At 43.9% G+C, this 23,153-nt stretch overlaps 2 protein-coding genes and 1 long non-coding RNA gene across 10 annotated transcripts; 2 read left to right on the plus strand and 1 right to left on the minus strand.

Moving 5' to 3' along the window:
* The first annotated feature begins 16 nt into the window (after positions 1-16).
* On the plus strand, positions 17-7,569 carry LOC105030926 (meteorin-like protein). 6 transcript variants are annotated; one of them, XM_020049918.3, is made up of 7 exons: positions 1,562-1,824; positions 2,027-2,145; positions 2,358-2,500; positions 3,870-4,116; positions 4,624-4,801; positions 5,847-5,906; positions 6,407-7,569. In XM_020049918.3, the coding sequence occupies exons 3-7, from the start codon at positions 2,403-2,405 to the stop codon at positions 6,724-6,726; spliced, it is 903 nt and encodes a 300-aa protein (XP_019905477.1). In that variant the 5' UTR covers positions 1,562-1,824; positions 2,027-2,145; positions 2,358-2,402; the 3' UTR covers positions 6,727-7,569. The 6 variants fall into 6 exon arrangements, with proteins under 6 accessions (XP_012988072.1, XP_012988073.1, XP_012988071.2 ...); XM_013132618.4 differs by lacking the exons at positions 1,562-1,824; positions 2,027-2,145 and adding an exon at positions 17-461; XM_013132619.3 differs by lacking the exons at positions 1,562-1,824; positions 2,027-2,145 and adding an exon at positions 480-636.
* A 1,107-nt stretch (positions 7,570-8,676) lies between these two features.
* Positions 8,677-19,532, minus strand: LOC114839885. The gene is made up of 3 exons (XR_003782232.2): positions 19,491-19,532; positions 9,333-9,497; positions 8,677-9,077 (listed from the first exon to the last, which is right to left on the minus strand). It is a non-coding gene; the product is annotated as an uncharacterized LOC114839885 (long non-coding RNA).
* LOC105030933 (NACHT, LRR and PYD domains-containing protein 12-like) lies at positions 17,406-22,944 on the plus strand. 3 transcript variants are annotated; one of them, XM_029122590.2, is made up of 10 exons: positions 17,406-17,484; positions 17,597-17,845; positions 17,942-17,974; positions 18,100-19,891; positions 20,349-20,567; positions 20,700-20,870; positions 20,987-21,160; positions 21,483-21,656; positions 21,905-21,954; positions 22,122-22,944. In XM_029122590.2, the coding sequence occupies exons 1-10, from the start codon at positions 17,406-17,408 to the stop codon at positions 22,670-22,672; spliced, it is 3,492 nt and encodes a 1,163-aa protein (XP_028978423.2). In that variant the 3' UTR covers positions 22,673-22,944. The 3 variants fall into 3 exon arrangements, with proteins under 3 accessions (XP_028978423.2, XP_028978424.2, XP_028978425.2); XM_029122591.2 differs by having other exon boundaries at positions 21,905-21,958; positions 22,122-22,276; XM_029122592.2 differs by lacking the exons at positions 20,349-20,567; positions 20,700-20,870; positions 20,987-21,160; ... (1 more) ...; positions 21,905-21,954; positions 22,122-22,944 and having other exon boundaries at positions 18,100-19,895.
* The last annotated feature ends 209 nt before the right edge of the window (positions 22,945-23,153 follow it).

Here is a 23,153-nt window from a genome sequence, read left to right on the forward strand (position 1 = left end):
AAAAGGGTTTTTACCCACTTAGGGGTTTGGGAAATGGTGAATAATTTTTCTGATCCCCACTATAGCTAATAATAACAACATGTGTGAGAGAAAGGAATGTGCTCTAGTAGAGATGTATATAGGTTGGGAATGGCACTAACTCTTGTCTGTCTGTCTGCCTGCCTGTCTGTCATCTGGGGTTTAAGCTGATAACACTCGGCTCATGACCCTGACCCCCCAAAAAACTGCCCTCACTGGGTAAACACAAGACAGACACACAAACACACGCACCGCTGCTTATTGTCTCTGCAGAAAGCTGATAAGTGGGGAGATATGAGCGCTGGCTGTTTACTTGAATCTGAGTGTACGGGTCTTGAAGACTCCGTAACCGACCGGGAAAGTGTCTGCGCGCTTTCTTTTGCGCGAGTCACGCTGTGAGGAAAGGAGCAGAGGATGAGGGGAGACGGCGAGAAAGAAACGGGGTAAAATGGGTAGAATGACTGGCCATGTGTGTTCTGTTAATAATGATCCGCGGACAGCCAAAGCGTTCCGTACGTCAGGGAGGGTTAGCGTTCAGTCTGTCACGGAGGTTGAGAAGAGCCAGGTGACACCGCCGATAACAGGGAAATTACTCTGTAGCCCAGGTCTGGGGTCGAGGTATGTAAATATTTAAGATGGCGGTGGGCTTTTTGTGGGTGAAAGGTCCCGCGCAGAACGCGGTCCGTCACTGCCGTTATAAAGGAGCTGAGGTTACTCCCAAAATGCACCCTGTTCCCTCGCGCCGGCATGTATTTTTAACCACGTAGGTTTCATTTCTGTTCACGTCACGTGTAGGCCTACTGCCGTTCGTCTTCAAATATATCGGATCCTCGACAGTTCCGATTTAATTTGTGTTTAGATTATTAACGCCTTGATATGCATCATGCACGTGAATCTGTGTATGAGCGTCAACTGTACGTCAGGCTTTACAAAGAGACGGTAAATGCAGCCGAACTATTTGACATAAACCGGATGGTTTGAGTCCAGAACGCTGATTGCGTGACGTCACATGATTGTTAACCCGTTCTAACTGCGTTGGTAACTGGTTTATAAGAGCAATAAGGCATCTCAGGTGGATGTGATAAATGTAGGGTAAGATTGGGTAAACCCCCCCCCCCCCCCCCCCCCCATGTAATTCATAAAAATCCCACAAGTTGTGACCAAATGTTTAGCCAAACACTTGTGTTTGTGTACGCACAGTGTCACACAGTGTCCATGTACTCGAATAAGAACAGCTGGTAAATATGCCTTAATAGCGCAGCCTCTTCTGCCGCATAGTCAAAGTTATGACAGCATGGTTTCATGAAGCCCAGCGTAAGTTAGCTCATGAGCCACTTTCTGTGTATGCATTCATGCTGGCCTAATGTATTTGCTTTGTAAGACAAAAAAGTGGGTAAGAACTATTCTGTAAGAGCATTGGGCTGGATCGAACCGCTGGATCGGAACATCTAACCTGAGTTAGAAGCTTTTAGACCGGTGTACCACCCGAGGCCATTTGTATTTAAATAAAACAATTTAAGCAAACCATTTCAGTTACAATGTGCGTTAACTTTCTGAGCCGGTTTGCAACAAGGAACATTTGATTTTGCTTTTTTTTCAAACATGTTTACCCTTAAGACAGAAGCAAGTTACAGTAAAAAGTGCAAACAGTAAATCATTTTTCAGGTGATATTTGCACACGTGTAAAGATGCATGTGCTTGCGCGTGCACACGTGTGTCTCTCTATTTCTCAAATGTGTTACATTGCTAAAGCTGTTCCGGGGAAAGTAACGAAGTGGTTACACGCTGGGCTATAAAGAGAAAAAGGTGCGTGTGTTTGTGTATGTGTGTGTGTGTAAACAAGTTTTGTTTTGCCGATGAAGAACGTTGGCATTACATTTAAATTGAAGAGAGAAGAGTGTCATGTTTACTTATTAATCTTCCAATTATTATTTTTTTTAAACATGTTGTTATTTATTATACTTATATTTTTTTTACACTTGCTTTGGGCCATGTAAACAAATGTCAGCTCCGGGCGTGGTTTGGAACGAGCGCAACGCGTGTCATTCTTGCGGAGGAACGGCTGGCACGAGCCCTTATCGGAATGGGCGGGTGACGAGAAGTGGAGCTCGAGCACAATCAGGAAAAGTTATTACTGCCAGGATTTCCTCAGTCTGTTGTTATTTAGTCTGTAGTCAGTCATTCTACCGCTTCTGTTCTTCCCGAGTATAGGCTTTAGTGCAAGACCGTCCTATCGAAATGAAATGACATGTTTACTTGACGAAATGCTATAGACTACAATGTGAACAAATAAGTATTTTCTTGATTTATTGGTAATGTTTGTGATTTCGAATAAGAAGAACCCGCTCGGACAAGACTGGAGCGTAGGAGTGCTGAGCCCAACCATGCTGTGGCCGGTTTTGGAGCGCTGGATTGTGGCCGGACTTCTCTGTTTGGTTGCCTCGGCTCAGTACTCAAGCGACCAGTGTAGCTGGAGGGGAAGGTACGCTATTGATTTGTATTTTCTGCTATTATGTTTAGCAATGTGGATTATACTGTAGGCTAGCAGTAATTGTGCATGGTTTATGGAGATAACAAGTATCTTAAGGAACATTGAACAGTGGGAGGGAGGGAATGAGATATACCAGACAGAGAATGAGGGGAGATAAATTAAGAGAAAAAACTATTCAGGACTCATCTTTCCTAAGAAAATCAGATGTATTAAGCTGAGTTATAAGCCCTGCGTTTTGCGTAGGGACATGATTTTGTTTCTGGAATCCGGCTCTGCCTAACGTCCCACTAAAGTCTTGTAGAAAATCCTATTTGGTGAGAACGTGCAAAAGCCTGTGCACCGGGAGACTGGCTTGTGCGTGTGGAGCCGCTATACCCATCCACACGCACAAGCCAACCAGGGCCTCTTGTGAGTACTATACTCCGAGGACTATATACAAATAAACCTGTATGAATGGCACGCTACATATATTCTCCACATCCACTCCCGTTCCTAGAGTGAAATAAACAGGCCCATATGGTCTGTCCTTTGATCCTGCTTTTTAAATCCTTGCGTCATAAAATAATAAATAGCCTAGCATGTCTGTGCGATGCTTTCTAGTCGCCGCGACGGTCGAGTTCTCGTTTAAAGACGCTGACTTCTAACACGTTTATAATCCATATCAGATCTTTTAATTCGCGCATCCAAGATAAGCGACCATATCCTCCCTCCCCGGGCTCCGGGTATCGGTCAAGTCGGGTCATTGCTTATCTCGTGCGCTTAGTGGAGAGACTCGTGCTGTAATCAAGATGCTCTTTAAAGACCTATTTACTAACGGATACGGTATCATGCTCTGTAAGTTATAGCCGTTAATTTGGTTTAGGCGCGCGTGTGTGTTTGTGTGTGTGTGTTCACCTCTCTAACCGACAATAGACCTAAGAAATGTTTAGAAACTTGAGTTTATTTTGAGTGCAACGCTGGGGCACTATGCCTATCATAAACCAATAATTCATTCTCAAATAGAGTTATCTTCAAAGGTGGTCCATGGTTGGTGCAAATATGAACCTACAAAGTGTTTCTACACCAGGAATGTATGCTGATACTTTCTTATCTGACATCAGGCCACTGGCGCCCACTGTCGTCCGCCCACTCCACCCGTGAGTGAGAGAGGTGTGTGCTCTTTTACAGACAGGGAGGTGAAGCCACATGTTGACCCCTTGTTCTCTACCCCCTCCACGACCCACCCCTCTCTCCTTCCTCCCTCGCTCCCCTCTGTGCACCCCCTTGGCTCCTACCTCTCCCCTCAATCCCTGTCCATCCCACCCCGCCCTCTCTCCAAATCCCACCTCCCTCCACCTCCCACGTCCTTCTCCTCCCCCAGCGGGCTGACCCATGAGTCCCACTCCCGGGATGTGGAGCAGGTCTACCTCCGTTGCTCCCAGGGCAGTCTGGAGTGGCTGTACCCCACCGGGGCTCTCATCATCAGCCTGCGGCCCAACACGGAGCCCTCGTCTGGGGCTTCCCACGGCCTCCACGCCTGCATCAAGCCCCAGGCGGACTCCCGCGGTGCCCATCTCTATCTGGAGAGAGCCGGGCGGCTTCACCTGCTGATGGCTGAGAAGGAGCAGGTGGGTGTGTGGTAGGTTGGGTGGGTGGGTAGGTGTGTGGTTGGTTGGGTGGGTGGGTGTGTGGTAGGTTGGGTGGGTGGGTAGGTGTGTGGTTGGGTGGGTGGGTGGGTGTGTGGTAGGTTGGGTGGGTGGGTAGGTGTGTGGTTGGGTGGGTGTGTGGTTGGGTGGGTGGGTGTGTGGTAGGTTGGGTGGGTGGGTAGGTGTGTGGTTGGGTGGGTACGTTGTGGTTGGTTGGTTGGGTGTGCGGTAGGTTGGGTGGGTGGTAGGGTCTGGTTGGGTGGGTGGGTGTGTTGTTGGGTGGGTGGTTGGCTTTGGGTCAGTCAGACAGACCATCTGTTAAATAATCAGCCAGTCAATCTGTTGAATAATCAGTCAGCCAATACTTTATATATATTTTTTCATTAGAATTAATCTCTACCAAGTGCTTTTATCAGCAAAATAATGTGTTCAAAATCAGTTTTTTTGGGAGTAACGAGACGTGTCCTGACGTGTGTCTGAACGTTTCAGACGGAGGGCCGGGTCCGCTGTTTTCCCCTGAGGAACGGGTCTCTGTTTGTCGAGGCGGTGGGACAGCAGGACATCAGCAGGAGGATCGCAGCCTTCCAGTACCAGCTGATGACAGGTGCTGGGGCTCACCTCTACCCTCAGCCCAACACCTTTAACCCTCAAATCAACACTGGTACAGGTAACCGACACACACACACACATTTAGGTCATTTATGCAGAACCCAAGTAGTAGAACCCAGGTTATAGAACCCAGGAGCAGGAGGTATTCAGCAGCGGTTATACTGATCCCTACTGGACATATACAAAGGCCTTTTGTTAGCTGACGAGGGAGAAACCAGGAGACCAAGTGGCACGGAAGTGAAAGGAGTGTTAAATAGGGTGACTCAACCCCAATAAATCATTTCAGCCCATATAAACTCATTATTAGTCCCATATACACCCACCCACCCACACACACCCACCCACACAAACACACACGTACAGACCAGCTGTTAGTCACGAGACAGACAGACAGACCAGATTAGACCCGCTTCTCCCTTTTTTTTCTCTCTCTCTCTCTCTCTCTCTCTCTCTCTCTCTCTCTCCACTAATTTCTTATTCCCTCGCTCCTTTGCCTCTCAGCCTTCCCTTCCTCTCTTCCTTTCATCCTCCTTGGTCTATGCCTCCCTCCTTCATCTCCCTCTTGTCCCTCCCACCAACCGACATTCCCTCTCTCTTTCATCCCTCTCTTTGACATATGAAAATAAGCAGGCCAATCAACAGGTCAAGCTCAGGGTCAGCGAATCAGCAGCTTGCTGTCAATCAGTGCCTTGTGGCTAGCCCACTCGACATGGGGGAGGGGACAGAGGAATGGAGGAAATAAAAGGAGACGTAATGTTTTGGTGATTTTGTGTTGCTGTTTGACGTTAAGGCTAGTTTAAGTTTAAGCATAAGGATTGGGTCAGTCAGATTCAATGTAGGATTAGTCAATACTAAGGATTAGGGTTAGATTTAGGGGAAAAGGAACATCCCCACAAGAAAAAACAGGGTGTGTGTGTGTGTAATAATTGTTCTAATGGCAGACAAGGTCAAAGATCACTACCCTGATTAAGCTCTTTCCGCCACACTCTCCCCCACCTTCTCTCCCTCACGCCCACTGAATTACGTCTGCTTTTAGTTCTGGGTGTCCAAGATGTGGCGTGGTTACAGAGGGATTGAGTGACTCTCGTGTCTCCTGTTTTCAGACCCTTGTACACAGTGCTCAGACGACCAGGTCCTCATGGCTGTATGCACCAGCGACTTTGGTAAGCACAACCCTCCCCCCTAACCTCACCCTCAACACCTCCCTAACCCCACCCCTAACCCTCCCCCTCAGCCACAACCCCTCCCTATCCCCCCAACCCCCACCCCTAACCCTCCCCCTCAACCCTCACCCCTAACACTCACCCCCTAACCTCACCCTCAGCCTCAACACCTCTGCCACCCTCAGCCACAACCCCTCCCCCAACCCTCACCACGAAACCTCACCCTCAACACCTCTGCCACCCGCAGCCACAACCCCTCCCTAACCCCACCCCTAACCCTCCCCCTCAACCCTCCCCCTCAACCCCTAACCCTCCCCCTCAACCCTAACCCTCACCCCTCAACACCTCTGCCACCCTCAGCCACAACCCCTCCCGTAACCATCACCCCAATCCCTCTACCCTCACCCTCAACGTACATTACATATAGCCAAGCCTTCTGTCTCTCTAATCTCTGCTCCCTCCTCTCCCCCTTCCTCTACTCCCTCCTCTCCTCCCCCCAGTGGGTCGGGGCAGTGTCTATGCCACCGATGCACCCCACTCATCAGACAACTTCTCCATCGCCGTGACGCTCAGCCGTCTGTTCCGTCAGAAGAGCAGAGTGTTCTCCTTGGGCGGAGCCAGAGGAAGGGGGTGGTCCGGGCGTCTGAACACGCCCCCTCAGTGCCGCACGCTGCCGGAGGAAGAGGAGTTTCTGTTCACAGGGGCAGTGCGGTTCGGAGAGGCGTGGCTTGGCTGCGCCACGCACTACCGTCACTTCCTGGAGCTGTACCGGACCGCCCTGGAGACAGGAAGCAATCCCTGCCACATAGACACAGACTGATACCCGCCCCCTTCTGGAGACAACCAATCAGGGAATAGGATCTGGGAACTCAGCACGTCCGGCACGTGGAGAGAGGGAGGACAGGTGCGCCGACTCAACCATTGGTCGGGTTGACGGGACTCTGACATAGAGGACTGGGGTCATAAAGAGGTGGGCTTTTTGATATATGACTGAGAGGGGATTGGACATGGCCCCAAACCGTGCTAGCCGATTGGCTAAAGCTGTCTAGCATCAATGAAACTTTAACTGTGTTTGAACAGTTCTAAATCCAAATGACATTTTATATTGTCTTAAGACCATGCTGGCTTTAAAAATGTATGTGTGTGCGAGAGTGTGTGGGCAAGTTGGTGTGTATGTATGTGTGTGTGTGTCAGTGAGTGTGTGTGTACATTTGTTGTGTGTAAATATGATACTTGTTGAAATTACAGTTTGCTTTATGAAAAGCTTAATGTACGTTCAGGAGGTTTTCTGACAGGAGTGTGCAGTCAGGAGGTTTTCTGACAGGAGTGTCCCCTGCAAGGCAGTGTGTATGAATTAGCGTGTGTATTTGTTTGGTGGCTGTGAGTTAGCATGTGTGTGTTTGTTGTGTATGAGGTAGCGTGTGTGTGTGTGTGTGTGTATGAGGTAGCGTGTGTGTGTGTGTGTGTGTTTGTTGTGTATGAGTTTGCGTGTGTGGGTTTGATTTTGGTGATTTAGTGTGTGTCTGTGTGTGTAGTAGAATGTGTTCTCCGTTGTGAGTTTGTGCTGTAATTGTTCACACATAAACGTGTGTGTGTGTGTGTCGCTGCATGCTGCATATCAGGGTTGTTCTATATAATAAAGTCTCTTTCCTGAAGACTTCAACCATCTGTCTGCGTCTCATTGCATTTCTCTTTGAAATATTCTACAATGTGTGTGTGTGTGTGTTAAAGATCACTTTAATGTCCAATGTTTTTCTGGTGGTTCTGTTCTTACACACACACACAAACACACACACACATGCATGGAGAGATGTATGATACAATCAGACACACCAAGCCCAGTCAGAACCAGATGAGGGAGCTGTACAAAGTCTTAGACTCAGGTGGAGTTAAAGTCAAATCAGCCTTCTACAAGATCCTACAGGAGAAAGAGACTTATTTGGTCCAGGAACTGGGTAAGTCTGCTCTGTCTCTGTCTTATCGGTGTCCTCTAAACCAATGAATGAAGTCTGGAATTAAAAATTAATTAGTTATATTCCAGGTGGATGGACTAGGAGCCCTGGAAAGAGGAAAGGTATATTAGCTAAGAATATTATAACATAATGTACACTTTCATACACACACAAAACACACACAGACACACTTACACACACATTCGTACTTACTGACTGACGTTTTGACAATGTGTTATTCTTTCCGCTAGATGCCATCACACAGAAAGTTAAAGAGAAACTTAAAACCAGTCTAAAGAAGAAGTTTTGTTTCCTGTATGAAGGCACTGAAGATGAACAAACTCGACTTGACAGCATTTACACCCAGCTCTACATCACCCAGGGAGAGAGTGAAGGGGTTAATACAGAACATGAGGTTAGACAGATTGAATATACATCCATGAAAATAAACACATCAGACACTCCAATCAACTGCAACGACATCTTCAAACCCTCACCTGGAGAGAAGAGTGAAGAGGAGAGACCCATCAGAACTGTCATGACAAAGGGCATCGCTGGAATCGGAAAAACAGTCTCAGTGCAGAAGTTCATCTTGGACTGGGCAGAGGGAAGAGCCAATCAGGATGTGGATTTCATCTGTGTGCTTCCTTTTAGAGAGCTGAATTTGATTCAAGATGATCTGTACAGCCTGGAAGATATTTTGAATTATTTCCATCCATTTCCCTGAACTTAAAGAGTTAAATGCACACAGATATGTTGACTGTAAAGTCATGTTCATCTTTGACGGTCTGGATGAAAGCAGAATTCCATTAGCATTTGATAAGAATAAGAAACTGAGGGATGTAAATGAGACATCTTCAGTTGACAGGTTGATGACAAACCTCATTGATGGAAATCTACTCCCCAAAGCCCTCATCTGGATAACCTCCAGACAAGCAGCAGCCAATCAGATCCCTCGTAAGTACATCAGCAAGGTGACAGAAGTACGAGGGTTCAGTGACAAACAGAAAGAAGAATACTTTAAGAACCGATTCAGAGATGAGAACCAGGCCAACAGTATCATCTCACACATGAAGTGTGCCTCCACATCATGTGTCACATACCAGTCTTCTGTTGGATTACTGCCAGGGTTCTTCAGCACATGATGACTGAAGGAAAGAGTGGAGATATCACAACTCTGACTGAGATGTACGCTCACCTCACACTCATTCAGACAAATCTGAAAACCAAAAAGTATAATGTTCAACAAGAGAGTGATTTGGACATAATCATAGAAAGAAACAAGGACATAATTATCAAACTGGCACAGCTGGCATTTAAACAGCTGCTTAAAGGCAATGTCATATTCTATAGGAGGGACCTGGAAGAATGTGGGATTGATGTCAGTGAAGCCTTGGTGTATTCTGGGTTTTGCACAGAAATCCTGAAAGAAGAGTTTGGGTTGTATAAGAGGAAGGTGTACTGCTTTGTTCACCTGAGCTTCCAGGAGTTCCTTGCTGCTCTGTATGTTTTCCACTGCTGTGTGACCAAGAACATCAAGGACCTGGAGTCTTTCATTGAAGATGTGTCTTCAGAACTGCCCTTTCATGAGCTGCTGAATATGATAGTGGATAAAACATTGGAGAGTGAGAATGGACACCTGTGAAAATATGATCTGTTTAAATGTACATTAAATCCTCTCTTATTTGTACAGCGTCATCCATCACATTGAAGTTGAAAAAAATATAGACCATAATGTGTGGACCATAATGAAGAGTTCTGGGCGAAACCACAGCTGATGAAGAAATGTAAGTGTGTTATTTTTAAGGAATCCGTTTATTAGAAACTATTTACTAACCAACCTATTATTCAACTGAAATAGCATAAACTGCCCCCCCCCTCCCCACCACTGTCTCCAAACACATCATTCTCTGTCCTCTAACTTTCCTCTCATCTGCAGATTACAGTCATCTCACTCTGGACCCAAACACAGCAAACAGAAAACTCTTCCTGTCTGAGGGGAACAGAAGAGTGGAGGTTCTGAAGAATTCCCAAAACATATTCCACCTAGGGAAAGAACAGGTGTTGTGTAGAGAGGGTCTGACTGGACGCTGTTACTGGGATGTGGACAGGAGTGGGACGGCTGATATAGCAGTGACATATAAAGGTATCATGAGAGATACCTGTCTGTTTGGATTCGATGACAAGTTGTGGAATCTTTTTTGCAAGATGCTATCCTGTCAATATGGGCCAACATTTCTAAAGAATGCTTTCAGCACCTTGTTGAATCAATACCACGTAGATTAAAGGCAGTTCTGAAGGCGAAAGGGGGTCAAACACAGTATTAGTATGGTGTTCCTAATAATCCTTTAGGTGAGTGTAGAAATCTGTAAATGTGTAAACCAATCTGTAAAGGTGTACATAGATCTGTAAATGTGTAAACCAATCTGTAAAGGTGTATACGGACAAATCATCGGTTACAACTCGGACGGTCCTCTCAATAAGTTCTCTTTTTTTATACGTGACTTTTGCTACACTTCTACCGCAGCAGAGATCTGCAAATGCGTGTGGAGATTTGTTTGTTTTGCCACCAGGTGGCGGTAGCACGCACTGATTTTAAGCGTGACATACTGATGGGCTTGTAACGTAGTGGTTTAAAGAATATGGAGATAGAATTGCTTCTAAATTATTGCATACGGGCAGATCACAATTTATAAATGTATATTACAATGCGTAAAAAGAAAATACAATTTACAAATGAATGTAGCATCCACAAACAAATGTTTCATGATCTGTAAAGATTTGAATATATGAAACATTATTTTGTCCATGAAACAACTTTTGAGTCAATAGTCAAATTACTTTTGGTCCCTTGAAAACACCAAAGCTGTAACTCCTAAACCCTTCATTCAATTTGGATGTGAATACTCTCAAATTAAACCTGTGGGACTGCACTTGATCCCATCCATCCATCTTCTTCCGCTTCATCCGCGGCCGGGTCGCGGGGGCAGCAGTCTAAGCAGAGATGCCCAGACTTCCCTCTCCCCAGACACTTCCTCTAGCTCTTCCGGGGGAACGCCAAGGCGTTCCCAGGCCAACCGGGAGACATAGTCCCTCCAGCGTGTCCTAGGTCTTCCCCGGGGTCTCCTCCCGGTGGGACGGGACCAGAACACCTTCCCAGGAAGACGTTCCGGAGGCATCCGAAACAGATGCCCAAGCCACCTCAGCTGACCCCTCTCGATGTGGAGGAGCAGCGGCTCTACTCTGAGCTCCTCCCGGGAGACCGAGCTTTTCACCCTATCTCTGAGGGATCGCCCAGCCACCCTGCAGAGAAAGCTCATTTCGGCCGCCTGTATCCGGCATCTTGTCCTTTCGGTCATGACCCAAAGCTCATGACCATAGGTGAGACTAGGAACGTAGATTGACCGGTAAATCGAGAGCTTTGCCTTGCGGCTCAGCTCTTTCTTCATCACTGTCAATCTCCCATTCCATCCTTCCCTCAATCGTGAACAAGACCCCTAGATACTTAAACGCCTCCTTGAGGCAGGCACTCTCCACCAACCTGAAGTGGGCAAGCCACCCTTTTCCGACTGAGGACCATGGCCTCGGATTTGGAGGAACTGATTCTCATCCCCACTGCTTCACACTCGGCTGCAAACCGTCCCAGTGCATGTTGAAGGTCCTGGTTAGAAGCGGCCAACACAACATCATCCGCAAAGAGCAGAGACAAAATCGCACTTGAACCCATATTTGTTATTTATTTATACTGATAAACAGCCAAAATAACAACACTTGTGTCAGTGTCCAATTATTTCCAGACCTAACTGTAGCTTTGCATGCCTATACTTTGCAGAGTCCCTAAAAACAGACCTTAACTGTGGTATATAGCCTACTATAAACCCTGCATACTGTAAATGTCATTAGGTTGTATTTTAAACAACGTAAACACACGGCAGGGTTCTTGCACCATTTTTAAAGTCAAATTCAATGCTTTTTAAGAATTCTAAACAATTCTTTAATGAGATAATTTAATGAGTCCTACTTTAGTGTAAGTTTTTGTAACAGTGTATCAAACCTACACGTGTTGTGTTGCATTGCCATCAGAAGAGCAGAAGAACGCTATTTTTAAGTAAAATATATTGTTTTTCACAATTATTAAGTTGCTCCTTCATGGTAATGTCTTTATTAGGAGTGAATTGAGACTTACAAAAACCTATATTTCTCCATTTCAACCATCAGTCGTTTGTCGTCCATCATCCAACTTTTACCATAGCAAGGTTGTGTCAGCCGCCCTGTGGCATCTTCCAAAAAAACATCAGTCTAGAAAATAGGCTGACGAAAGTAATGCCAGAAGCCCAAAGAGCTGAAACAAACATATGCTGCAAATCTGCTAATTTTACCTACATAATAGGCCAATATTAGTTACCATTATGAATTTTTAATTAATACACCCAATCTTTCTCATTTTAATTCGCAAGACAGAATGAACGTGCGTGACGGCGGTCAAGAATTGAACCTCAGTGTTTTGTAAAGCTTGGATGCTGCCACTGGACGTGACGCAATGCAAGTGGTGTAGCAGCGTTCAAAGGGGGCGTTACTAAAGGTTTGACAGCTGAGGGCAGCGCTGAACGCTCGATTAACTATTTGGCTCACCTGCCAAGGGGACTGGTAGAAGAAAAAATCCACTAGCCAAAAATCCACTAGCCAAGCATATTTTTTACTGGCCAAAATAATAAATTCCCTTTTTGTGTCACAGAGAACAACTCATCACCACAGCCTCAGCATCATACCTTAACCAGCCTCTTGAAACTGTCTCACTACTCTCTGGGCCACTGTCTTCCAACTCCCTCAGCCTGCTCCTCCTCCAGATTCTCTACCCCAGCTTCAGTCACTGGCTAACTACTTTACAATCCATTTTCCAAAACTAAACACTTACTTGAACTGTAAAAAGCAGTTACATGGCGTTATTGAAATGAATGTGATATTATTACTTCCTATTTAACAGTATATTGAAATGTTTTGTCAGTGAAATGTTTGTCACCTTTCTAACGTAGTTTTTATTCGTAGCATCTAACTCTGAAAGGTGAAGAATTATGACATTTTGCCTTTTCCCTTGGTTTTACAGGAAAAATATGAACCTATTATCCTAGCTACATGTCCAATTATTCACAAAACTAAAATGCAGCCGGCAGCATTTCCATAGCAGCGTTGTCTGTAGGTTTGCTTATAGACACTGTAAAGTTTTCAGTCTGGTAGATTACTCTTGCTTCAAATATCCTTACCGCTTCAATATTACAGTACAGAAACGATTATCTTACTACGGCGCTGGTTAGTAGATACCAGACGATTCTGCCCAAGATCTGAAGAACCAGTTTGTTACGACCAGAAGTTACAAGTGGATTTCAATGTAATGCAAACAGGAGTAATTTCCTCCGAGCTGTTAATTTCTGAGCCTGACTGTAGGTAGCTCCTATACGTAAACCGTTCAACATCCCCTACAATGTTGTTCCGTAACACCACCCCAAACTCTCCTCAAGATTTGTGGTTTAGCTCTGCTGCTTTCGTAATTTGGCAGCGCTAGTTCCACCCAATTTACCTGCCGGAGCCAGAAAACGCCCCCGAAACGTATCTTCCTCCAAACATTTTTCATGAAACTTGCCTCTCCCCATCTAGGCTCATCTCGATTTATAGCATTTACTGACGAAAACAAAAAGATGCCATCGACGCCAACGTCTGTACCTAGCTAATGTAACGTAAAACGTATATTAATGGCGGATTCTCTTGTCTAATTCTAAGTTAACCAAACCAATACAAGCTAAATACACATGTATCTGCCTTGCGACTGTGCGTGACAAGTTTCCGCATCAGCCTTAAACGCACCATCTTCAAATGTAATACCAATAACAAATTTAAGGCAATTTAAGACTTTAATTTCTCTGATTTTATTTTAAGACCGTTAAGGAGCCGCATGAACTCTGCATGGGTACTCAACACACAATCATGGTATATAAATACATCTAAATCAGCTAGGTAATGTTGTGGTCCAAATGAAGCTGGCAAGTTTATTTATTTAAGATGGATACATGCACATTGCATATTCTTGCATTTGCTTTAAGACTAAAGACATTACATGCTGGAGTGTCAAGAGCATAGACTGTAAAAAAAAATGGACGACGCCCCTTCGCTCTTTTCCATTGGTGAAAACTGAAGCCGCCAGTGTCCCGATCAAGCGTGCAGCACAAGCCCTGAAAAGTGAAGCCAAAACGTCTCGATCGCCTCCCCTATACAAAAATAATTGGTAACTTATAGCTAACGATCACCTGCTAGCTATTAACATGGCTATTAACGAGGCTTGTTGTCTTTTAGCTAACGTTAGCTAGCCCATTACATTTATTTACTAATTAAATAGCTTATAAATTGAACTTACCGAAAAGAATTCAAAGATCGATTGGAAATGCCAGATCGGTTAGCACAATCTAATGCAGAACAACCCATTATGTCCGTGTGAAATTATAGAAATTTAGAGATTAAATTTAAAGCACCAATCTCCTTAGTTCTCCGAAGATCGCGAAAAAAGCCTGTTGGTGCTTCAGTTGCTCCTCGGCTCAGATAGCTGTCAATCACGACGTCACACCACCGTTTTTAGAGCATTAAATAACTAACTAAAACCAACTTATTTTAAAAACAAACTCTTGAATTTACATTAGCGTGATACAAACTACAGTAAATGACAGAAACCAGCTTCGGAAAAAAGATATTTGAAGGGTAATTTAATTGTTTAGTTGGTCTCGCGTCCCATTGAATAACATGGGGAGGCGGGGTTTATGACCTATACTAGGACGACTCATCAGGGGGCGATCGGGACGTTTTGGCTTCACTTTTCAGCGCTTGTGCGGCCCGCTTGGTGTCATTACTGGTTACAAGAACATCTAAGTCTGTGTAAGGTTTGCGTGAAGACACGTTTGACCTCCGTTAGTCGAAGTGGAAATTGTTTATTTCTGTTTACGTTTTAGACACAATCACAGAGAGGTCGTACCCGTTTGACAAATAAGACACAGGAAACATTGCTGTATTATCCGGCATATGGAAAATGTATTCAATTTTCAGTGAACGATAGACTTTGTGGCCTTAATAGAACAATGCGCCTTTAACATTATATATCATTACAGGAAGTGGCATGCTTACCAGAGTCACGGGATGAACTTCCACAATGCCAGTTTCAAGTCAACTGTAGAGAAATGAGGCGTTGAAGCCTCCTGTAGCTGGATTACTAATGTAAACACTTATCATGTTTCCTTACCTGTCAGATTAGTTTTGGATTATCAAACTGATTATATCGGATCCTTCCAAACTCTGGTGAGATGCATCCATTTGTTCTTTATTGTTTGTTCCTGAAGATCATCTACAGTGAGCTCACTCCATTTCATGGGTGTGATCTTGTTGTTTGCAGAGTTTAAACTGAATTTACCTGAATAAATTAAAGAAATAAAATTATAAAGGGAAAATGAACCAGGCAATAACCAAGTGATTTCACTTTCTGTCGTTTGACGACAGATAATCGTGTTTTACTAATGACAGTGGAAGGAATGGTGCTACCGCTCCATTTGCCAAGGACACCTGCTCCGCCCTCTTTCATCCATCCCCTCCATTTCCTTCTCTCTCTTAGGGTTGCGGGTACTATTTAATGCAACTGCCATTTGAGGACCTGTGAGGCATCTGTTTCTCAAACTAGACACTAATCTATTTGTCCTCTTGCTCAGTTGTGCGTCGGGGCCTCCCACTCCTTTCTATTCTGGTTAGAGACAGTTTGTGCTGTTCTTTTAGTACACAACATTTTAGTACAGTCTTTTTAGAGTAGTACACAACATTGTACAAGATCTTCCGTTCTTGGAGGTGTCTTGCATGGAATAGCCTTCTTTTCTCTGAACCAGAATAGCTTCAGAAGAAAAGTTATTTGTTTCTGGACATTTTGAGCCTGTAATTGAACCCATCATTGCTGATGCTCCAGATTCTCAACTAGTTTCCTGCTTCTTCCTTGTTGCGTTACAAGACTCATACACACAGGCACCACGTCTGCCCTGTAAAAAGGGGTTTGAATGGGCCCCTTAGTCACATCCTGTTTCAGAACAAGTAGAAGCAGATGGAGAAGAAAGTAAAAGTATGAAGCTGAAGAAATTCAACTAAGTACACACAGTGCTACATGAGAAATGCTTTTTCTTTTTGTTTTCAAGTAGAAATATTTGTTTCTCTGTTGAATCCAGGTTCTAATCTGGAACCAAAAAATGTCCACCCACAGGGACAGCTGAAGAACCCACTGGGTCAGCTGAAGAACCCACAGGGTCAGGTGAAGAACCATTATGAAACCTAAGAGTGTACAGTCTCACACAACAAGGTTTAATTTTGAACCAAAACATTCTTTCCTGCTTGCTTCATTTTGGAACACCTATATGTTTACCCTCATTGCTCTTTATGAGTCATGTAAAAAAAGAAAAATCTAGTTTGAACTGGACTTGTTTGATTGACAACCAGGTGCATGTATTTATTAAGAATAAATACATGCACCTGGTTAAAGGTATAAACTCCAAATGGTGCCATGTATTAAACAAAAGTCATTCAAAGAATTAATATATGACTGTGTTATGAAAACTGATAACTGAACAGTGTTTAGCTAAAAAAATTATGAACAATATGCAAATAAAAAGTTTGATTATGCACTGGTTGCCAGGAAGACATCCTTGGATAAGGTCTGTCTGGTTCCTCCTGGAACTGCGCAGGTGGTTGTCAGGCTGCTTCTTCTTGGAACAGCACATGTGGTTGTCAGGCTGCTTCTTCCTGAAACAGCGCAGGTGGTTGTCAGTCTGCTTCTTCCTGAAACAGTGCAGGTGGTTGTCAGGCTGCTTCTTCCCGAAACAGCGCAGGTGGTTGTCAGGCTGCTTCTTCCCGAAACAGCGCAGGTGGTTGTAAGGCTGCTTCTTCCTGAAACAGCGCATGTGGGTGTCAGGCTGCTTCTTTGTGGAACAGGGCAGGTGGTTGTCAGGGCTGCTTCTTCCTGGAACAGTGCAGGTGGTTGTCAGGCTGCTTCTTCTTGGAACAGCGAAGTTCTTAAAGGAAAATGTGTTCGTTTTCAGAAAAGTCTGATTTAAATCAGCCCAAACTGCTTCCATCAGCAGCTGAAATAGAACTTCATGTGTCTAAGACTTTTGCACCTTACTGTATATATTATTATAATAGGACTTTATTTGGATTGGAGATTGAACCCATTTTATCATTGTTCCAATGCGTTCAATCATGAGGTTCAAGTCTGTTGGGACAAAGATAGGGAGCAAATTGTCAATAAGGAGACAAGAGGAGAAAAGCACATTGAGGGGAGAAGATAAAAATAATCCTACTTTTTCCAGTGGAAGACACTGGGTGAGGAGAGAGGAGGAGGACAGCGAAGAGAGTGTCACACTTTCTTGTCACTCTAAAGAGTGAAGCAACAAACCTTGTCCTATGTGAGTTGTTTTTTTTTGTAGCAGTTCCAGTCTGCAGACACAGGGGGCGATGTTACCAGTCTCCATTATGTCCAATGTGTGTTTATGTTCATTTTCCCAGACACACACACTCTTACGATTCCAATGAGATGGACGAGAGATCAAAGAAAACAGGTTAGTACAGCTGTTATTGCACATCCTCTTCTCTATTTTAGATGTTTAGTAATTTATCTGTCTTCTCTATTCTTGAAGTTCAGTAATTAATCTGTCTTCTTTTCTATTCTAGATGCTGAGTTTGTGGACAAGAACAGGGCCGAGCTCATTCAGCGGGTTACCATGGTGATGCCTATAGCAGATGACCTGCTCCAGAGGGAAATGATGCATGGAGAGATGTATGATACCATCAGAGACACCAAGCCCAGTCAGAACCAGATGAGGGAGCTGTACAAAGTCTTAAACACAGGTGGAATTAAAGTCAAATCAGCCTTCTACAAGATCCTCCAGGAGAAAGAGCCTTATTTGGTCCAGGAACTGGGTAAGTCTGCTCTGTCTCTGTCTTACATCAGGGTCCTCTGAACCAATGAATGAAGTCTGGATCAAAAAATTCTAATATATTCATGTTATATTTCAGGTGGATTTACTAGGAGCCCTGGGGAGAGGAAAGGTATATTAGCTAAGAATATTATAACACAATGTACACTGTTACATACACACAAAAATAAACACACACACACACACACATTCATACTTTTTACTAACGTTTTGAAAATGTGTTATTCTTTCCGGTAGATGCCATCACACAGAAAGTAAAGGAGAAACTAAAAACCAGTCTAAAGAAGAAGTTCTGTTTCCTGTATGAAGGCACTGCAGATGAACAAACTCGCCTTGATAGCATTTACACCCAGCTCTACATCACCCAGGGAGAGAGTGAAGGGGTTAATACAGAACATGAGGTTAGACAGATTGAATATACATCCATGAGAAGAAAAACATCAGACACTCCAATCAACTGTACTGACATCTTCAAACCCTCACCTGGAGAGAAGAGTGAAGAGGAGAGAACCATCAGAACCATCATGACAAAGGGCATCGCTGGAATCGGAAAAACTGTCTCAGTGCAGAAGTTCATCCTGGACTGGGCAGAGGGAAGAGCCAATCAGGATGTGGATTTCATCTTTGTGCTTCCTTTCAGAGAGCTGAATTTGGTTAATCAACTCCAGTACAGTCTTCAAGGACTTCTGAATTACTTCCACCCTGAACTTAAAGAAATAAAGGATGCACAGAAATATGCTGACTGTAAAGTCATGTTCATTTTTGATGGTCTTGATGAAAGCAGACTTCTGCTTGATTTTTGTAATAACATGAAGTTGAATGATCCAAATGAAAAATCGTCCGTTGACATGTTGATGACAAACCTAATTGACGGAAATTTACTCCCCAATGCCCTCATCTGGATAACCTCCCGACCCGCCGCAGCCAATCAGATCCCTCGTATGTACATCAGCAAGGTGACAGAAGTACGAGGGTTCAGTGACAAACAGAAAGAAGAATACTTTAAGAAGAAAGTCAAGGATGAAAACCAGGCCAGGAGAATCATCTCACACATTAAGACATCAAGAAGCCTCCACATCATGTGTCACATACCAGTCTTCTGTTGGATTACTGCCAGGGTTCTTCAGCACATGGTGACTAAAGGAATGGGTGGAGATATCACAACTCTGACTGAGATGTACTCTCACCTCACACTCATTCTGACAAGTCTAAAAAGCAAAAAGTATGATGGCAAAATTGAGGATGATTTGGTCACAATCACAGAAATAAACAAAGAAATGATTCTCAAACTGTCACAACTTGCATTTAAACAGCTGGTGAAGGGAAACATAATTTTCTATGAGAAAGACCTGGAAGAATGTGGGATTGATGTCAGTGATGCCTCGGTGTACTCTGGGTTTTGCACAGAAATCCTAAAAAAAGAGAAAGTGTTACATAAGAGGAAGGTCTACTGCTTTGTTCACCTGAGCTTCCAGGAGTTCCTTGCTGCTCTGTATGTTTTCCACTGCTGTGTGACCAAGGACATCAAGGACCTGGAGTATTTTATTAAAGATGTGTCTTCAGAACTGCCCTTGAATGAGATGCTGAAGATGATAGTGGATAAAACATTGGAGAGTGAGAATGGACACCTGGACCTGTTCCTCCGCTTCCTTGTTGGCATCACACTGGAGTCCAACCAGAGACTGTTACAAGGAATACTGCCACAGACAGAGATCAGCTCAGAAACTGTTGATGAAATAAAGAAATACCTCAGGGAGCCGAAAGTAGAGCAAATCTCACCTGACAGGTACATCAATCTACTAACCTGTTTGACTGAGATGAAAGATGAATCAGTACATGAGGACATTGACAAGTTCCTGAAGTCAAGAAACCAAACAGGGGAACATCTCTCAGATACACACTTCTCAGCATTGGCCAATGCACTGTTGATGTCAAAGGGTGTGCTGGATGAGATTGACCTGGGGACATACAACTGGTCACCTGGGTGCACAAGACTGGCCCCAGCTGTAAGGAAATGTAGAAAGGCAATGTAAGTAATCTCACAATGTCAAGCTCACAACTATCACACACCAATAAATTATGTATTTATTAACTTTTAAGACTTTGGAACTGCTGATGGTTTTATGTTAAATTTTGGTACTTTGACAAAAAAAAAAATACTTATTTACAAGCCTCTACAAAACCAAAACACAGAGATCGAATAATGGAAGAGAGAAAACAGAGAACAGTGTTTGAGGTAAGGACAGGATCTTAGCACATGTTCAGAGTAGTGTGGAACGAAACATAGTACAGGGTTTGGAAGATGGGGAGGGGAACTGACCTGGGGGTCCCCAGTCATCCCTGTTTCTCAAAAGAATGAAAGTCTCCAACTGTTATTAGTTGAGATTAAGCATCTCTAGTCTTTTTGCAAATGTTGTATCTCGACCTGCATGTTGTGATCAGTCATATGTACAGCAGAATGAATCATATTCTCTCTGTTTCTACAGACTGGGTGAATATCTGTTATCTGAAGAGGAATATGAATCAGTGGCCTCCATTCTCCAATCAGAAGATTCTCATCTGAGAGAACTGCACCTGAAAGACAGCGTTTTTGCTCATAATTTCAACGTTGAGGATGGTGGTTTGGATGTATATGATGAAGATGTCTGTCTGACTGTTCTCTGTGCCGCTATGAAACATCTACACTGTAAACTGGAGACACTGAGGTCAGTAGTATCGAAGACATCTTAACATCTTAAAAACATGATTTATCATTGCTGGATAGTTTGTTTATTAAGGTCTCCCTGACCTGCACAACATCACACTCTGAATGACTGACATTGTCTCTGTTTTAACAGACTGGGTAACTTCAGACTCTCTGAGGTCGACTGTAGATCACTGGCATCTGTTCTCCAATCAGAAAACTCCCCTCTGAGAGAACTGGACCTGAGGAACTGGATGCTGTCTGATGATAGGAGTGAACTCTTTACAGCTCTAGAAAATACACACTGTAAACTACAGACTCTGAGGTTAGAATTGTACTAAGGAAGAGGTCCTCACATGACAAAAACATAGATTGTTTGACTGTTTGTTAAGGACTAACAGCTCTTACATTTTTGCATGTTACAATGTATTTCCAATTTAGGCTGAATAGCTGTTATCTGACAGAGAGATGTTGTGAAGCGTTGGCCTCAGCTCTCAGATCAAACTCCTCTCATCTGAAGGAGTTGGATCTGAGTAACAATGACCTGCTGGATTCTGGAGTGAAGCTGCTCTCTGTGGGACTGGGACATCATTACTGTAAAGTGGAAAAACTAAGGTTGGTAGTAGAAATATACAGGAAGGAGTGTTGAGTCAAAGTATTATAGAAGCCAGTTTGTCAGTTTAACCAGTGATAAAAGTACTGTTTTCATGTCTTACTACATCTTAGTGAAACATTTATTTAGTTTGTCTCGCCTGCTAAAACTATTTGAATAGGATCCTTCATTAGCTGTTTGTTTCCTACATCAGTACAGTACTAATGGTCCATTACAGTGACTGGAATACAATACAGGAAATTGAAGAAAAATGGGTTTAACCTCAGCTCTCACCACCAGAGGGCAGCAGTCCTGTTGTTAAATCATGATGACTTCTCTCTGCAGGCTGTCATTCTGTAAAGTCACAGAGGAAGGCTGTGCTTCTCTGGCTTCAGCTCTGAGGTCAAATCCCTCCCACCTGAGAGAACTGGACCTGAGCTTCAATCACCCAGGAGACTCTGGAGTGAAGCTGCTCTCTGCTAGACTGGATGATCCTGACTGTAGACTTGAGAAACTGAAGTTTGTACAGTTACTGTAAAAGTATTATCTGTTTAAATGTACATTAAATGCTCACTTATTTGTACAGGATCATGCATCACATTGAAGTTGAAAAAATATAGATTGCAAAACAGTTTTTTTCTTGATGTTGTAACTGATTGGGATCCATCAGGTCCTAAATAGGATCTCTTACTTTGTCTCCTTTTAGGATTTTACTTAACTTAATACAGGCTGTCTCACCAGAATGTGTTCCTCTGTCTCTCCCACAGTGTGGATCCCAATGAAGAGTTCTGGGCGAAACCACAGCTGATGAAGAAATGTAAGTAAGTTTTAAGGAATCGGTTTATTGGAAAATATTTACTAACAAACCTATTATTAAACTGAAACAGCATGAAGTAAATGGACTAAACCCCAGATACACACACTGCCCCCCCACTGTCTCCAAACACACCATTCTCTGTCCTCTAACTTTCCTCTCATCTGCAGATTACTGTCATCTCACTCTGGACCCAAACACAGCAAACAGAAACATCTCCCTGTCTGAGGGGAACAGAAGAGTGGAGGTTCTGAAGAATTCCCAAGACAGATTTGACTACAAGAGACAGGTGTTGTGTAGAGAGGGTCTGACTGGACGCTGTTACTGGGAGGTGGAGAGGAGTGGGACGGCTGATATAGCAGTGACATATAAAGGTATCATGAGAGAGGGCCAATTTACCAGTCAGTTTGGATTCAATGACAAGTCATGGAATCTTTTATGTAGTGATTATTACATCACCTACCACAATGAGCAACCTACTTATATACCTGCTCCTCACCTCATCCATCCTCCTCAACCCCAGAGTGACCAGACCTCCTCTCCTCCAATCAGAGTAGGAGTGTTTCTGGACTGGCCGGCCGGCACCCTGTCCTTCTATGAGGTCCACTCTGACACAATGACCCACCTGTACACATTCCACACCACATTCACTGAGCCCCTCTACCCAGGGTTTGGGGTTGAGTACGATACTGATTCAGTGACCCTGTGTCAGGTAGAGTGATATTCTGTGTCCTGGAGGAATCCCTGGGTCTCCATGGTAACAGTCACAGTATTCTAACCAACCAGGTGACATGATGGGTATTGTTAACAATTTCTTGTTGAAATGTTTTATTTCTTTAAAGTAGTGATTTTTTGCCAGAACGCATAAACGGAGCCAGCCAAGAAGAGTGAATGTCCCGTACTAAGTAAGTGGGTTATGGGGACATTATTGTAGCAAAACTGTTTGAGAGTTTAAGAGTCCAATTGGAATAATTAATACATTTATCTGGGCTAAATCCAGAGTCTATTTGATTTTAGACTAGGTCAGAAGTATGACCAGGACAGGGACAGCAACGGGCCCCCAAAACCAGGTAATCCACAGGTGTGGACCAGGACCTCATCTCCTCCTAAAATTTAAAACTGGAGGAGACTGAGAAAAGTTAGAAGTGCATTCCTCATATCCCCCAGCACAATAAAATAGCAGCGTAACACCTTGGAACTGA

The sequence above is a fragment of the Esox lucius genome, chromosome 9, assembly GCF_011004845.1.
Source record: "Esox lucius isolate fEsoLuc1 chromosome 9, fEsoLuc1.pri, whole genome shotgun sequence".
NCBI lineage: Eukaryota > Metazoa > Chordata > Actinopteri > Esociformes > Esocidae > Esox > Esox lucius.

Bases quoted from the DNA above. Each gene is read 5' to 3' on its own strand.
- LOC105030926 (XM_020049916.3), top strand. From the start codon at position 2,020: ATGTCAGCTCCGGGCGTGGTTTGGAACGAGCGCAACGCGTGTCATTCT. The intron at 2,146-2,357 runs GTTATTACTGCC...TCGAATAAGAAG, and splicing joins CTCGAGCACAATCAGGAAAA to AACCCGCTCGGACAAGACTG. The intron at 2,501-3,869 runs GTACGCTATTGA...CTCCTCCCCCAG, and splicing joins CAGTGTAGCTGGAGGGGAAG to CGGGCTGACCCATGAGTCCC.
- LOC105030933 (XM_029122590.2), top strand. From the start codon at position 17,406: ATGTGTGTTTATGTTCATTTTCCCAGACACACACACTCTTACGATTCC. The intron at 17,975-18,099 runs GTATATTAGCTA...TCTTTCCGGTAG, and splicing joins GAGCCCTGGGGAGAGGAAAG to ATGCCATCACACAGAAAGTA. The intron at 20,568-20,699 runs GTCAGTAGTATC...CTGTTTTAACAG, and splicing joins TGTAAACTGGAGACACTGAG to ACTGGGTAACTTCAGACTCT.